Source organism: Limulus polyphemus, unplaced genomic scaffold (assembly GCF_000517525.1).
Source record: "Limulus polyphemus unplaced genomic scaffold, Limulus_polyphemus-2.1.2 Scaffold675, whole genome shotgun sequence".
In the NCBI taxonomy this organism is placed as follows: Eukaryota; Metazoa; Arthropoda; class Merostomata; order Xiphosura; family Limulidae; genus Limulus; species Limulus polyphemus.
In genome coordinates, this window is record NW_013666285.1 from 394293 (window position 1) to 408640 (window position 14348).

General features: G+C 34.8%; 1 protein-coding gene across 4 annotated transcripts in view; it reads left to right on the plus strand.

The window, feature by feature from the left end:
• Positions 1–14348, plus strand: part of LOC106459887 (iroquois-class homeodomain protein IRX-6-like) — an 87656-nt gene that overhangs the window by 46815 nt on the left and 26493 nt on the right. For all 4 annotated transcript variants that reach the window (XM_022386461.1, XM_022386460.1, XM_013919559.2 and 1 more), the window contains exon 3: positions 13641–13726. In XM_022386461.1, the coding sequence (XP_022242169.1) occupies positions 13641–13726 (86 nt within the window). The remainder of the gene's footprint in view (positions 1–13640; positions 13727–14348) is intronic.

The following is a 14348-nucleotide window of genomic DNA, read 5'->3' on the forward strand; positions in this document are numbered from 1 at the left end:
TAAGCTATAAGCTACTGCTCACTTCAGAGTGACTTGTTTTTGTACAGTTCATTAAACGTAGGGTCCACGTATTAAATTGTATTGAATAACCTTATATTTTTGCTTGTTACAACAGTCCTTGTAAACAACTAACCGAAAACATTGGGTAAGCTAACACATTTCTTTTTTCTTAATGTAAAATAAATAGGGAACCCCAGCAGTAATTAATAGGATAAATTGTAGTTTTAACGGTAATTTTTATGCTTACCTTTTTTGGTTGCTCTGACTCGTATCTTATTAAGGAACTTGTAATAAGCAATTTATAATTGGGTGTGCGTAAAGAGCTTAGAGAAATGAGTTTGAAAACGATGGAGTCCATAGAGACCCCACTGATAATCTTCGGGGTTAATGTAACAAAAAAAAAAATATATATATAAAAAGAAAGTAGTGTCATTTCTAGTATCGCGTTTGTGTTGTTGTTTTCTTAGTATAAAGCTACACAATGGATTACTTGCAATCATTCTACTGCGGAGGATCGAACTCTGGATTTTAACGTTCTAAGTCTGTAATTTACTTCTGACCTGCCAGAGAACAGGCGTTGGTGAAATTTTTAATAGCTACCAGACAGTTACTGTTCTAGAGCAGTTTGATTTTAATGACCTTAAAAGTTTCAACGTCAACAGTTTTATGGTGGTAAGAGGTATTAAAAACTTGCCCCCTCGGTAGGTCAGTGGTAAGTATAAGGTAAGTATAACGCTAAACATCTTGTTTTGATACCTGCGACAGGCAGAGCACAGATAGGCCACTGTGTATCTTTGTACTTAACAACAAATAAACAAGTTAAAAAGTTTTGTTAAAACAAATATCATGGTATAATTATTTGGACTATTATTCTCGAGAATAATAGTCCGAATAATTATACCATTAATAATACTGACTCCTCGTCTCAATCATTACGTAAACAAATCTCAATTATTTTCCGTTTTGGGAAATTCAGGCTCGTATTTAAAAGAGAAGAAGAGATCCGTCGAATCCTCTATGGCTGTAAAAACTTTTGTTGGAGGATTTTTTGGATTTGCCCCCCAGTGGCACAGCAGTATGTCTGCGGACTTACAACGCTTGAAACCGGGTTATGATACCCGTGGTGGGCAGAGCACAGCTAGCCCATTGTGTAATTTTGTGCAGAAATTCAAACAAACGATTTTTTGGATTTAATTTTGTTTCGGTTCGTAGAGGTCCCAAATGGCTCAGCTGTAAGTCTGACGTCTTATGACGCAAAAAATCGGGTTTCGATACTTGCGGCGAGCATAGCACAGACAGTCCATTGTGTAACTTCGCGCTTAACAGCGACAACAAAAAAGGAAACAAACAAAAAGCTCAACAGGGATGTGTTCGGGTATCGAGATTAAACATCGCGTTTTTTCTCGCGCATCTTTATAAACCTCAGTGTTTGTTTGTTTTTAATTAAGCACAAAGCTATACAATGGGCTATCTGTGCTCTGCCCACCACGGGTATCGAAACCCGCATTCTAGCGTTGTAAGTCCGCAGACATACCGCTGTGCCACTGGGGGGGGGGGCAAACCTCAGTGACTAAGTGCTCAGGGATCGCGTTAGAGTTAAAACTAAAATTAATGTTATTTATTATTTATAATATATGTAAATAGATAAGTTGGACAGATAGAGTGTAATGAACCACCTTACCGTATAACTCGGGTATCAGTTCATTAGATCATTTTGGTTACTTAATTAGTCCAAATCTGATAATATTTTATGTTGTATTAATAATCCTAGAGTATGATTCTGACAAATGTCGAAATGGTGTGTGTGTTTTTTTACCACGCACTGGTAATAATTAAAGAGCGGTTGCTAAGGTGCTTTACAGTTGGGCTGGGCATAATAACATAATGACGGGCATGTCGGGCTGAGGATCGGTAGTTAAAAATTAGAGGCTCTCCGGTTAGGCCGTTTAGTTCATGTATGCACAGCATATTGTTCAGATTGAAAATACTTATACCTTTCAGAGCATTTCTTATATCTGGTATGTGGGTGTGTACGTAAATCGTTTTGAAAATGCTAATCCTTGCACACTTTTCTTCCGATTTCCTTGAAATTTCCAAAGGAATGATGATTGAGAAAAAAAAGATGTTGCCACATGATAGTTGCTTTCTAAAAAAAAGTGGACAAGTCTTATCCCAATGAAAATTGTACTCCTGAATGCGTTCCAACAGGTAGGATGAATATATGTCATTACATTCATTGTAAATACTTCAACCAATTGTCATTTACACGTGGAAAGGAGCGAGTGACACAACACTTCCTAATTTTTAGTTTGTGTTGCTATTACCATTGTAATTTCACCTTGGAAACTCTATTTTCTGGGGCACCAAGAGTGTTCAACTTTCGAGACTCGTTAGAGGCCCATATCTCTTTTGCCAATCTCTTGCTGTTATTTTTATTTATTTTTTGACAAAACAAATGCCCATTTTGCCTGAAAAATACCCGTCCCGTCTCCTTGCATGATCCTGGTTTGAAACTGGAGTATAATCTTAGAACTAAGAGGAGCATGACTAAATAATTGCAAATGATCTAAGAAAACACTCAGTAAACATTGAAAAATACCAGAATAGGTCTGAAAATATTAAAAACTATCTATATACTGCACAACAAAGGGTAGATTAAATTAAAAGTCAAGATGTGATTTGATGTTTTATGAGAGCAAAGTACTTAACCCTTTAGATCCCGTATATATACGTGACGTTTTATTTTTTGAGTTTTTTTGTAAAATGATTACTAAATCAGTAGAATATTCGATGCGACACACATGATTGTAAAACTTACTTATTTGGGGTTTAATTATGAATTTAAATTACAAAACCAGTAAAGGCATGCTGCACTGAACCACAAGTTATTGAATGATATTATACAAATCACATAATAACTTCAAACGTGATTGAGTAAATTGAAGCTAAGACATTAAAACCGATCTTTAAAGAAAACACACTAACAAGCCTTTAAATAGTTATAAATAGACAACATATTCGAACCGGTCTTTAAAGAAAGCACACTAACAAACCGTTAAACAGTTATAAATAGACAACACATTCAGACTGATCTTTAAGGAAAACACACTAACAAACCTTTAAACAGTTATAAATAGAAAACACATTCGAACCGACCTTTAAAGAAAGCACAGTAACAAACCTTTAAACAGTTATAAATAGACAACACATTCAAACTGATCTTTAAGGAAAACACACTAACAAACCTTTAAATAGTTATAAATAGACAACATATTCGAACCGGTCTTTAAAGAAAGCACACTAACAAACCGTTAAACAGTTATAAATAGACAACATATTCGAACCGATCTTTAGAGAAAACACACTAACAAACCTTTAAATAGTTATAAGTAGATAACACATTCGAACCATTCCTTAAGGAAAACACACTAACAAGCTTTTAATTGTTATAAATAGACAACACATTCGAACCCGTCTTTAAGGAAAACACAAACAAACCTTTAAATAGCTATAAACAACACATCGAGACAGATCTTTAAAAGTGCATTAGCAACAAATCATTAAACAATTATAAGTAAACAACACAAGCTGATTTTTAAAAATCCATTTGTACCAAGAAACCATTAAAAAGTAATAAAAAACAAGACATCCCGACTGATATCTAAAAATGCACAAGCAACAAATCGTTAAATATTTATTAACAAATATAATAAAAATGATCAAGTAATGTCTTTAAATAAAGTTGTCCATGTAACTTTTTTCAATGTCCCTGTTACTAAAACTATATGTCTAAAAGTTTTCCTTACCTAGTCTTTTACTAATATATATATATTAAACTAGGATTCGCGTGATATAAAATGTTGCTTTCAGTTCCTGTTTATCTAGAGCGTTAATTTGAATCATAGGAGGCAGATGTTGGTTGACGTATAATACACGTACATGGGCATTGGCAGGATTATATAATACCATATGGTTTAAACGATTCGCCTGGAAATCGAGTCAGTTGTTAGAATGCACATAAAAAAGTAAAACATGGATATATATTTTATTTGTATTTGGGGGGGGGGGGCACACTCTGTACGTGTAGTTAAGTGTTTACTATGGTTGAGAATATTACAAAATAAATAACCTTCTTTGATAAATTGTTTAGGCAGAGTATTCATAATGAGTACAATGGAATGGGCGGCAACTGCCTGTAAACAGTCTTTCCTGTTCTAGCTTTAGCAATCCACGTGGAACAATTATCACTGCCTGTTAAAAGAAATGTTCGTTCAACTCTTATATCATTCTAGAATTTGTATATTTGTTTGTAGTTAAGCACAAAGCTACAGAATTGGCTATTTCTGTGGTGCCCACCACGGTATCGAAACCAAGTGTTTAGCACTATAAGCCTTCAATCTTACTATTGAGCCATTGGTGGGCCATTGTAAAATAAAGCAAATACGCTTTTTGAATCACGTTTTCTTCACTTAGGTCTACTACAATTAACTTCCTGCTTTAACATGTTAATAGCACATAATACCCGCGCTCCACTTATAGGTTCAAATAGCTCCTTGTGATTTACAGGGGTTCCAGTGTGTCGACCAAGCTCCTCCATTATCCACGATTACTTTTACAGCTACTCCAATGTATCCCACGTATCAGTACCATACCACGAAAAACAAAATCCGTTAGGACACCCGGTCATGTTACCCCGACAACGGCCCGGCATGGCCAAGTGGTTAGAGCGCTCGACTCGCAACTTGAGGGTCGCAGGTTCGAATCCCCGTTACACCAAATATGCTCGCCCTTTCAGCCATAGGGGCGTTATAATGTTACGGTCAATCCCACTATTCGTTGGTAAAAGAGTAGCCCAAGAGTTGGCGGTGGGTGGTGATGACTAGCTGCCTTCCCTCTAATCTTACACTGCTAAATTAGGGACGGCTAGCGCAGATAGCCCTCGTGTAGCATTGCGCGAAATTCAAAACAAACAAACAAACCCCGACAAGGTGTGCCTAGTTTGGTCCCGTTAACTTCTGAGTGGGGGTATGAACATAGTTTCAACAATGAAAGGCAAAATTCAAACCCAGATTCGGGTTCAGCGACCCTATAAACCTATTCCTAGATACCCATCATGACTGGATGGTCTTTCAGGTGCGTTTAAACCCCTTTTGGTATCCCAAATAAATACGGGTAGGGGAATTACATCATACAGACGATGATACTCACCGGCCAACCTGAGTCCGGCCACCAAGTATGGTCCTGCTAGCTCTAAAACTGTCTACAGTACTTATAAATTTTAGTGGAGCCAAAATAGGGATTTGTAGCTTAAGAAAATAATGTCGACACTCTTTCCCGCCTTGTTTGTTTACTTTTTTTAGAGTCCCTAGTTGTAAGCTAGAAAATATAATCTTTGCATTTGTATTCAACTTGTTTCTGTACTTTTTTGACGATCCCTATTCCCCTTTTTAAATTAACAATTTTTAATTTTCTTGTTTCTTAAGTTTTTATGTCTATTTATGGAGAATAAATTTTAAGCTACATGCATTCATTTGAATGTTACATGTTCTTCAACAGTTTACTGCTGCATTTGCTTTTTTCCATCCAACCATTATTTACTGAGCCAGGTGGTTTTGTGCCTCAGGTTTCGTGTAAACACGTGTTTAACAAGCGTCGAGTACAAAGGAAGCCGCTCACAACAACATCGCATATATTATGTACTTATAGCTACGTAAATCAACTTTCAATAAAAAATAATCAACTTTTTAAATAGGTCATGGACATTCGCAACGTTTCATATAGTATATCTGTCTAGGTTTTGGTGCAAAATACCCAGCCGATTTTGCTGTAGACTTGTGAAACAAAATATGAATAATAATAATAAAATAATACTAACATATGCACTCACAATTTCAGCGAAATACGAAAATCAGTAGAATAAATCACCACTTACAAGAGAAGAGAAATCTACTATAGTAATAGTCTACTATTAGAAAACACACTGAAATAGTCGCAGAAAAACCACATAGAGACAAAGTACAAAGAGCGAACTCGAGAAAATATGAAGACCAGTGAACTCCAGAAATGATGAATCCTCAACGTGACGGTTTCCAATTAATGCGCTATAAGTTGCACAAATCATTTTCCAATTAATGTGGCCCCCAGTGGCACAGCGGTATGTCTGCGGACTTATACCGCTAGAATCCGGGTTTCGATACCCGTGGTGGGCAGAGCACAGATAGTCCATTGTGTAGCTTTGTGCTTAAATACAAACAAACAAACCAATTAATGTGCATTAGTATGGCGGAAAGTGAAGGAGTTAGAGAAATTATTCAGGGCGAAAAATCGAAGGCGCTTGAACTAATTTTAAACTACTCTATGCCATTTTTTTCTATAGCAGCATGTAAAACTATAATCAACAATAATAAGGCTGGAGACACTGTTATATATATATACACACATTGTTTACTCCAATAAAAGGAAACATTTCCGACTAGTATAACGGTGCTTAAATGGCTTCAAATAGCTTGTGCTAGTAGCGAAGAAGAACTTAGAACATTTTAGAGGGTGGAAATCTCGACTTTCAAACATCAACTTAAAATAGCCCTATAACCTTCGCAGGAGTTTGTTTAGTAACTGTGCACTATACCTAGCTGTTTTTGCTCTAGACTTCGGTGCTTCAATGGCCTCGAAGAAAATTTTGGCCAGTAGCGATGAAAAAAACTGATAAAATCTCTTCCTTCTCTTTCAAGAATAAACATAAAAATAGTCCTATGACCTGTTCAGGAGTTTTCTTAGTTTTAATAAAATATTTCATAGCCGTTTTTTCTGTAGGCTTGTGAATAACAATAATATGGATGAATTTTGAATTTTTTCTAACAATCGGAAAATGAACTTTTTTGCTATTATCAATATTTTAGCAACCTTAGCCATTGGTATAGAAGGTCTTGAATGTTGTTTAAAGAACAAGTTTGCCCTTTGAAATGATTTTTAGGCGATCCCTATTATGAACCACGATAGTGGTTCATGATATTAAATATAGGATAGTGAAAAAACAAAAACTATCTTGTAAATATGTATACATTTCAGTTTTTTGTGATTCCAGAGAAATTAATTATCTTTTTTTGTGTGTGTTCACAGCATTTTAAACTCAAACCATACTAATATATGCATAATCAGAAATTCGGCGGAGCTTTTGGTGGTACTGCAATCAAACATCGTACTTGTGAGAGTTTGTTAAATGTGTTCTTATATGTCAGGCCTCTTAAAATCAGAAATAACTCGTTGGCCAGGCTATTCAATCAGTTTTTTTAACCCTACCCTAAAATGGGGTCAGGTCACCCGGGCCTCTTACAATAATGGGATTAGCCTGCTAGTTTAACACTAAGGTTATATTAAGGTGTTTTTGCTATTTCTTTAAAAAAATATTTTGTACCAATATTGCTAGGTTTTAGGGCCAAATTTGAGGACTGCTGGTCCAAACATCTGTACTAGAATGTATGTAGAAAAGGACTTGTTATATATATTTTTCCAAGCAATACTATTTTCATATAAATGTTACAGTTTTAAAACACCTTTGTTCGCGCAGAGTGCATACTGTAAAATGTTATGTATTAGGCTGAAACACAAATAAGTTAACATTGTTGCTTTACTACAGTCTATTTCATACAAATGTTACAGTTTTAGAATACCTTAATTTACCGAGAGCATATGCTGTAAAATGTTATGTATTAGGCTAAAATACAAATAAGTTGACATTCTTTCTTAACTACTACAGTCTATTTCATACAAATGTTACAGTTTTAGAATACCTTTACTTATGGAGAGCATATGCTGTAGAACGCTATGTATTCGATTGAAATACAAAAGAAATGACAGTATTTTGTTTTAATCAGTTCAATCTCTTGAACAATAAAGACACGATCGCGTAGCAGATATATGTTTCTGTCATGTCAAATGCGTTATCGTGACAACGAAATGTTTGAAATTCTGAAAGGACTAGTTTTAGCAGTATGGTAATGTTGAGTATGATCTTATCTATATCCGGTACACATTTCTTTCTACTTCTACCGTGGAACGTTTATTTATTAGTAGCGCCACCTATAAATAATAAGATCCAACCAGGCCAAACGGGACTGCTGTTAACGATAATACTTACTGTTACTGTGTGTTAAAGGTAAAGTGTAATTCCAACCAATATCTACAAATAAAATAAATTCATCAGTTTAAGTTATAGTCGATAAAGTAACAAATATTAAGCCTAATTCGTCAATCAATACTGAGGAAGCACATTGACATGTTTTTGTTCTTTCAAAACCTGAAAAATAAGAAACTTTTCGAGGATTATTTATATTTCCTATAAAATCCTGAGAACAAAGATACTTTGTTGGATAAATAAATATAGATTACGTATTTTTAAAGTATCTACCAGTTAAGTCTAGACCTGTAGTACTAAACCTATTCAAACGACAAGTATTTATTGTTTGTTTGTTTTTGTCTATATAGTTAATCACTTACAGATGCAAAAGTAAAACAAAACCTGCTGTAGCTTTTTCTTTTATGTCTACCGTCTGCCAATCATTATTGGATAGATTGTGAAACTCCGCCCCTTGTTGATGCTATGTAGGGTTTGACTATCAAAGTATATTTGTTGCTTGTTTTGTAGTGTTTATTTGACATCAAAAGGTACTAATAATAGAATTTATTACAATAATAAGACTCAGTTTCTGTCCTCCTTGAAAATGAGCGCACAACTTGCTATCTAAATACTCGTGCGTGCGCACTTCATTTCAATAGATGTGAACAAAAGGCGGATGTAAATACACTTTAGTGGACATTTTGTACAGCAACGTATTTAACGCTTTATAAAGTTTTTATAAAGGTTTAATGTTAAGCCGTAGAATAACGTTATAAGTTTATTTACTGATGGTATTAAGTACGGTAAAGTTTAGCCGTAACTAAAATAAAGCAATTTACAGTGTTAATTTATCTCTTTATCGAATATAGGCTTTACTTCATTAATGAAGGCTTAACTAATACTAATTTGACCACAAAGTTCGTATTGTGTAGTTTTTCTATATTAAGGTTGATCTACCATTTAGATCAATGTTTCTCAACCACTGTGGATCGGCGCTGGTCCGTGGGATTTCACGGAAACAAACAAGCAAAAACTTACAGAATATTCTTATGTACATCGTAATGGTGTTTTGCTGTAATTACATTTTAGTGGTCCGTGACAGTTTAACAAGGCAGCGAACCGAGTCCTGGTATCGAAAAAATTGAGAAATATTGATCTACAACGTGTAGTTTGGATTTGTGTGTGAGAGCGGGAAACTGATGAAATATTACAAATAAGACCAGGGATTCTAATAAAACCGATTCAGTTATATATTAAGCACCGACGAATTTGTTAGGACAGACGGATAGAGCTTAACTTTTGCGTAACGTGTTTATATATTTTTTGGTATTTTTCAAATAAATGTGTATGTGTGAAATAGAATATACAATGTTGTTATAGTTGTCAAGGTAACAGACCTATCCTAAAATATTTGAGCTAGTCACACAATGTTGGAAATCTATAGGAAGAAAGAAAAAAGAATTGGAATTTCTAAACTGGATGACATCTGATATTCACGTGGATTAAACAGCTAGGTCAGAGACCCCTAAGGTTCAAGTATATCCGACACTAATTTTATGTTACTGACTAGAGGAAGGACAATCAGCCAGTGACACTTTATACCAGAATATTCTTATGGCTATTTGAACCGAATAGCAGTATTGATTGTCTTTTTTATAAAGTGCTCACAGCTAAAAGTGTGGAACTTATTCAACGGCATGAAATTGGGAAAATTAGACCCTAAGTCTCGTAGCTAACCACTACCATGCTTTGCACTGATGACGGAAGAAAAAAAAAAGAAGAGATACTTAGCGTTTAAAACAATAAGAAAAGGCGTTAATAATAGGAAATATATTTTGTCATGTTACCCACTCAACTAAATGCGGGTTAGGCTTAGCCCGGTGGCCACGTGCTGAGTTGCATACCTAAAGGTGCAAAGCCCGAACCAGCGATATGTCGTCGAACACACTTCGCATTTACGTAGAGGCGTTATAAGTGTAACAGTCAATCACGCTATTCGGCGAATAGTGATAGCATAAGTAGTGGCTGCTGCTAACTGTTTACCTTCCTTTTGGTTGTAGGTTAATGATAGCTATGCCCGACTTTTAGGGGTCTATTATTTGGCCATTCAGCCCAATTATTGCATAAGGTGCCTTTCAGAAATCCATAATACCAAATAATACCAATTGAATATATTATTGGTGTTTACAGCATCCTTTGGATCATACCTGATACGACGAGAAACTATTAATGTTATCTTAAGAAAAATAAAACGTAAACCTGATGAAACAGCAAAAACAAATACAAAATATTAAAAAGGCATAATTATTCTATATTGCAAATTATCCTTTTGAGTTAGGTTTTGGAAAATGCTACCATAGTTCAGGCTTAGATTTAAACTAAAAGAAACGACGCGGTTCAGCGAATCATACATAAAGAATGAATTTACTTCTTCATCAATATTTTTTAAAGAAAAGATAAAAAAGAATATTTCAGAGAGCAGTGGTCTGCTCAGAATATTGAGGAAATGATTGATTGTATGGTATTCACAGTAGCAGTACTTACTTCTGCCTAACTTGGGAACTGCTAGAAACTTATGATTGAAAAAAGTGAGAAAAGTGAGAAAAAAGGAAACTAAAACAACGTCGATTAACATGGCTTTAATATTGTTAGTCTTACAAATCTAGGCTAATAAAGAGTTCCCGGTGTCCCGAAGGCTTATAACATTACAAATCGGATTTCGATTCCTGTTGGGCACAGCGCAGATAGCCCATGGTGCAGCTTTATGTTTTACAATATCAAAACCAAAACCGAACCAAGCTAAAGTTTCTACACTTTAAGATCCAAAGTTATCTTATTGTTCATATTGAGTTTTTTGCTTGCCCAGTCTATGTAATCAATAAAGTACCAATTCGCACAAACCTAATGAGCACCTGAAATTACAATGTAGCTATAGAAACAAGCAATAAAAAAAGCTCTTTCCCTGGATTTAATTATAACATTCCTATCGATCTTAATACATTTTAACGAGCATCAACGACACAGCAGCCAAACAGAACATAATATGATACTTATATATATATATATATATAATGATGGGATTATAAATTACATGACATTTTTAACTGTGGTAATCTCGTGTCTTTTTAAGTAATTATATTCCCCGCAATATTTGTATGCAAGTTCACACATATTACTGAAGACGTTCACAAATATACACACACATATACAATCTCATAAAAATCCTGAAGGCGCCTATTTGGCGACGCCTCTCGGAATATTTGAAATGCTTTGCGAAGATTCTTGGGGTTTCTGTTTTCATTATGAATCTCTCCCCTCCACATATCGTTCCTAGTATATAGCTGAGGAAAAAGCCTAATTACGTAGAACTGGAAGGCTTTTACCACGTGAACCATTCTCCTCAGATGATGATAACAGTCTGCGAAGTCAGGGTCTATGCATAAAGGAAATACTTTCAGAAATTTCATTCATCTGAATCCAGGTTCATAAACAATATTCAAAGAGAACAGACAAGCACAGCCACAGACTGAGGGCGGAGCACCAAGCTACTGACTGAGAGTTCGAGAAATACCACATAATGCAGTCACAGACATAATCTGTGACTTTATTGTTCGGTATTCCTGCATTACAGGAACATCAAACAATATAACTACTTGTTGAGAGTTTTACAGAAATACCACAATACAGTCATAGAATAAGCAAGAATACCACACAATACAGCTACAGATTGAGGATAATGCAGGGATACCAAGACGAGCTAGATTGAATTAGTAGTTTGGTCGCAGCTCTTTCTCATATCTTATGTTTATTGCTTGTAGTTCTTAACCTTAGTTATTTGTGTTCTTCAGATTCGGAAGATCGTGTGATGTCTCGGCACACATTAATCATCTGTATACTACTCAGTTGTTAGTTTTTACTCTTTAGTTTCCGATCGCATATTTTTAGATCTCAAACGAACAAAACTTAATGTGCAAAGTTTTGATTAGACTGACAGAGATAATCGATTTCTAATTTAATGCAATAAAGTTCGGACAACTGAATGAATGACCTGTTCAGAAATACCTGGAATTATAGGTAATATATATAGCAGCGATCGTCTATTCGTGTTTGTGAATGTTAAGTGATATATGAGAAGATGGTTTGATATCACCTGGTGTTTCAGATATTGTAAAAAGAATATAACAAACGGTGTAGTAGTAGTAGCTTCTGTGTAGTACGTTTTCCTGAATTACTTTAAACAGAATCTGAAATCCGGGATTTATAAATATGCCTAATTAAGGATCTCAGGTAGATGGTTTTCAAATCATGTATAATTTAGTAACAGTGCCTGCTCATAGAACAATCTAGATAACTGATTTAAAGCCCATCATAGGCGACACAAGAATCAATGCAAAACGTTTTTAGGTTATGTAAGTGACAGTTATATACTATCGAAAGCATAACACCAAAGTAATAAACGTAGGAAAATATAGTTTCGAAGGTTATCAAAAAAGAACAAAACACTATTCTGATTTATGATTTTTTTTTTGGCTGTGCTGCTCGACTCAGAGCACTAGGCATCGAAAGCAGGAGTTTTGATTAATATCAGATTTTAGTGTATGATTATAGGATGAAAGGAAATTATGTAAGTCTTTTATGCTGGTTTGGGAATTTAACACTTATATTGGTTTTCGAAACATTCATCGTATTAGCGTATAGATCTATCGCTTCTACTTGTTAATGGTCAGAGACCCCTAGGATTCAGGCATAGTTTTGAATTACTGAACAAAGGAAAGATTGTCTGTCAGTCAGCAGTAACCGCTTGGCACTGAATAACGTGATATTAACTGTCAATTTTATAGCGCGCCCACAGCTGAAAGTGTGGGGTGTGTTCAGCAACATCGTGGCTCGAAAATGAGACCTTTCAGTCTGCAACTCTTGTGGCACTCTAACCTCTAGGCCATGCCTTATCCAAGTTTTGTTTTATAGCTTTATAAGATGAACGTATTGTAAACAATGATATAAGTTTGTAAACTCTGTTATAAAAAATGTATAAATTGTAATTGAATTTTGACTCTTTAAGTATTTATCCAATTTAAACAAGTACATTACACGACGTCAAGACGTTTCACAATTTTAATATATCAAATGTATTCATTTAGTAAAAGTAGTATCATTCGAAGGAACAAGACGACGATTGTTCTTAAAAGCAATTACTTTCCCATGCCATATACGGAACCAACTGATATAAAATATACAGACAAGCTGTTATCTATATATGTATATTTGTGTGTGTGTATCAATAGGATCTCGAAGCAAATTCATGCGAAAAATAACATGTCTCGATAAGAACTTGAGAAAGCTCTTGGAAAAACCGTGATTTAAACTTAATAACTTAGAACCAATTAAAAAAAAATTAAATCCTCTTGTTTTATTTAATTTCGAACAGTCTCTATAGAATCAAAGATCAAATTCGACATCCAAACTGTAGTATAAATTAGTTGTTATAGGATATAATTAATTAATTAATAATATGTGTTTGCAGAATCCGGCGTATCCACCCAAAGATGTAACGGATCCATGGCGAGTACAAACTGCATATTACTACGACCCCACGTTGTCTGGATATAGGTAAGCTTAAAACTCTACTCTTATGAAGTTATACATAGGATTTAATACAACATTAGTTTTATTTTTGGATATTTTTTAACTTGATGAGCATTTCAGGAGTATGTGTATAAGTACAAATGTACTGGTCACTCTATGTTTTCCTATAGTAGAACAACTGTCTCCAAAAGGAGGAGGTGGGTGAATTTTCGAAAGTTAACCTTTTCCTCCGGAAGAGCTGTTTAACTTTTGGGGGGTAGAGCTGACCTATTTAATTAACGTCACAAACTTAATTATAATGTGTTATGTGGCAAAAAATGTTACCCTTAGAAAAACCTGATGTTAGATTACAGTCAATACTCGAGTATGGAAGCACATTATGTTAATATAATGATGAATTGGCAAACAACAATTTATATGCATAATGAAGTGTTTTATTTTGGGGGGGGCATACTACATGTTTCGATAGAACATTGGTCTGTCTTCTTCAGGAACATACAATTAGATTACAGTCAATACTCGAGTATGGAAGCACATTATGTTAATATAATGATGAATTGGCAAACAACAATTTATATGCATAATGAAGTGTTTTATTTTGGGGGGGGCATACTACATGTTTCGATAGAACATTGGTCTGTCTTCT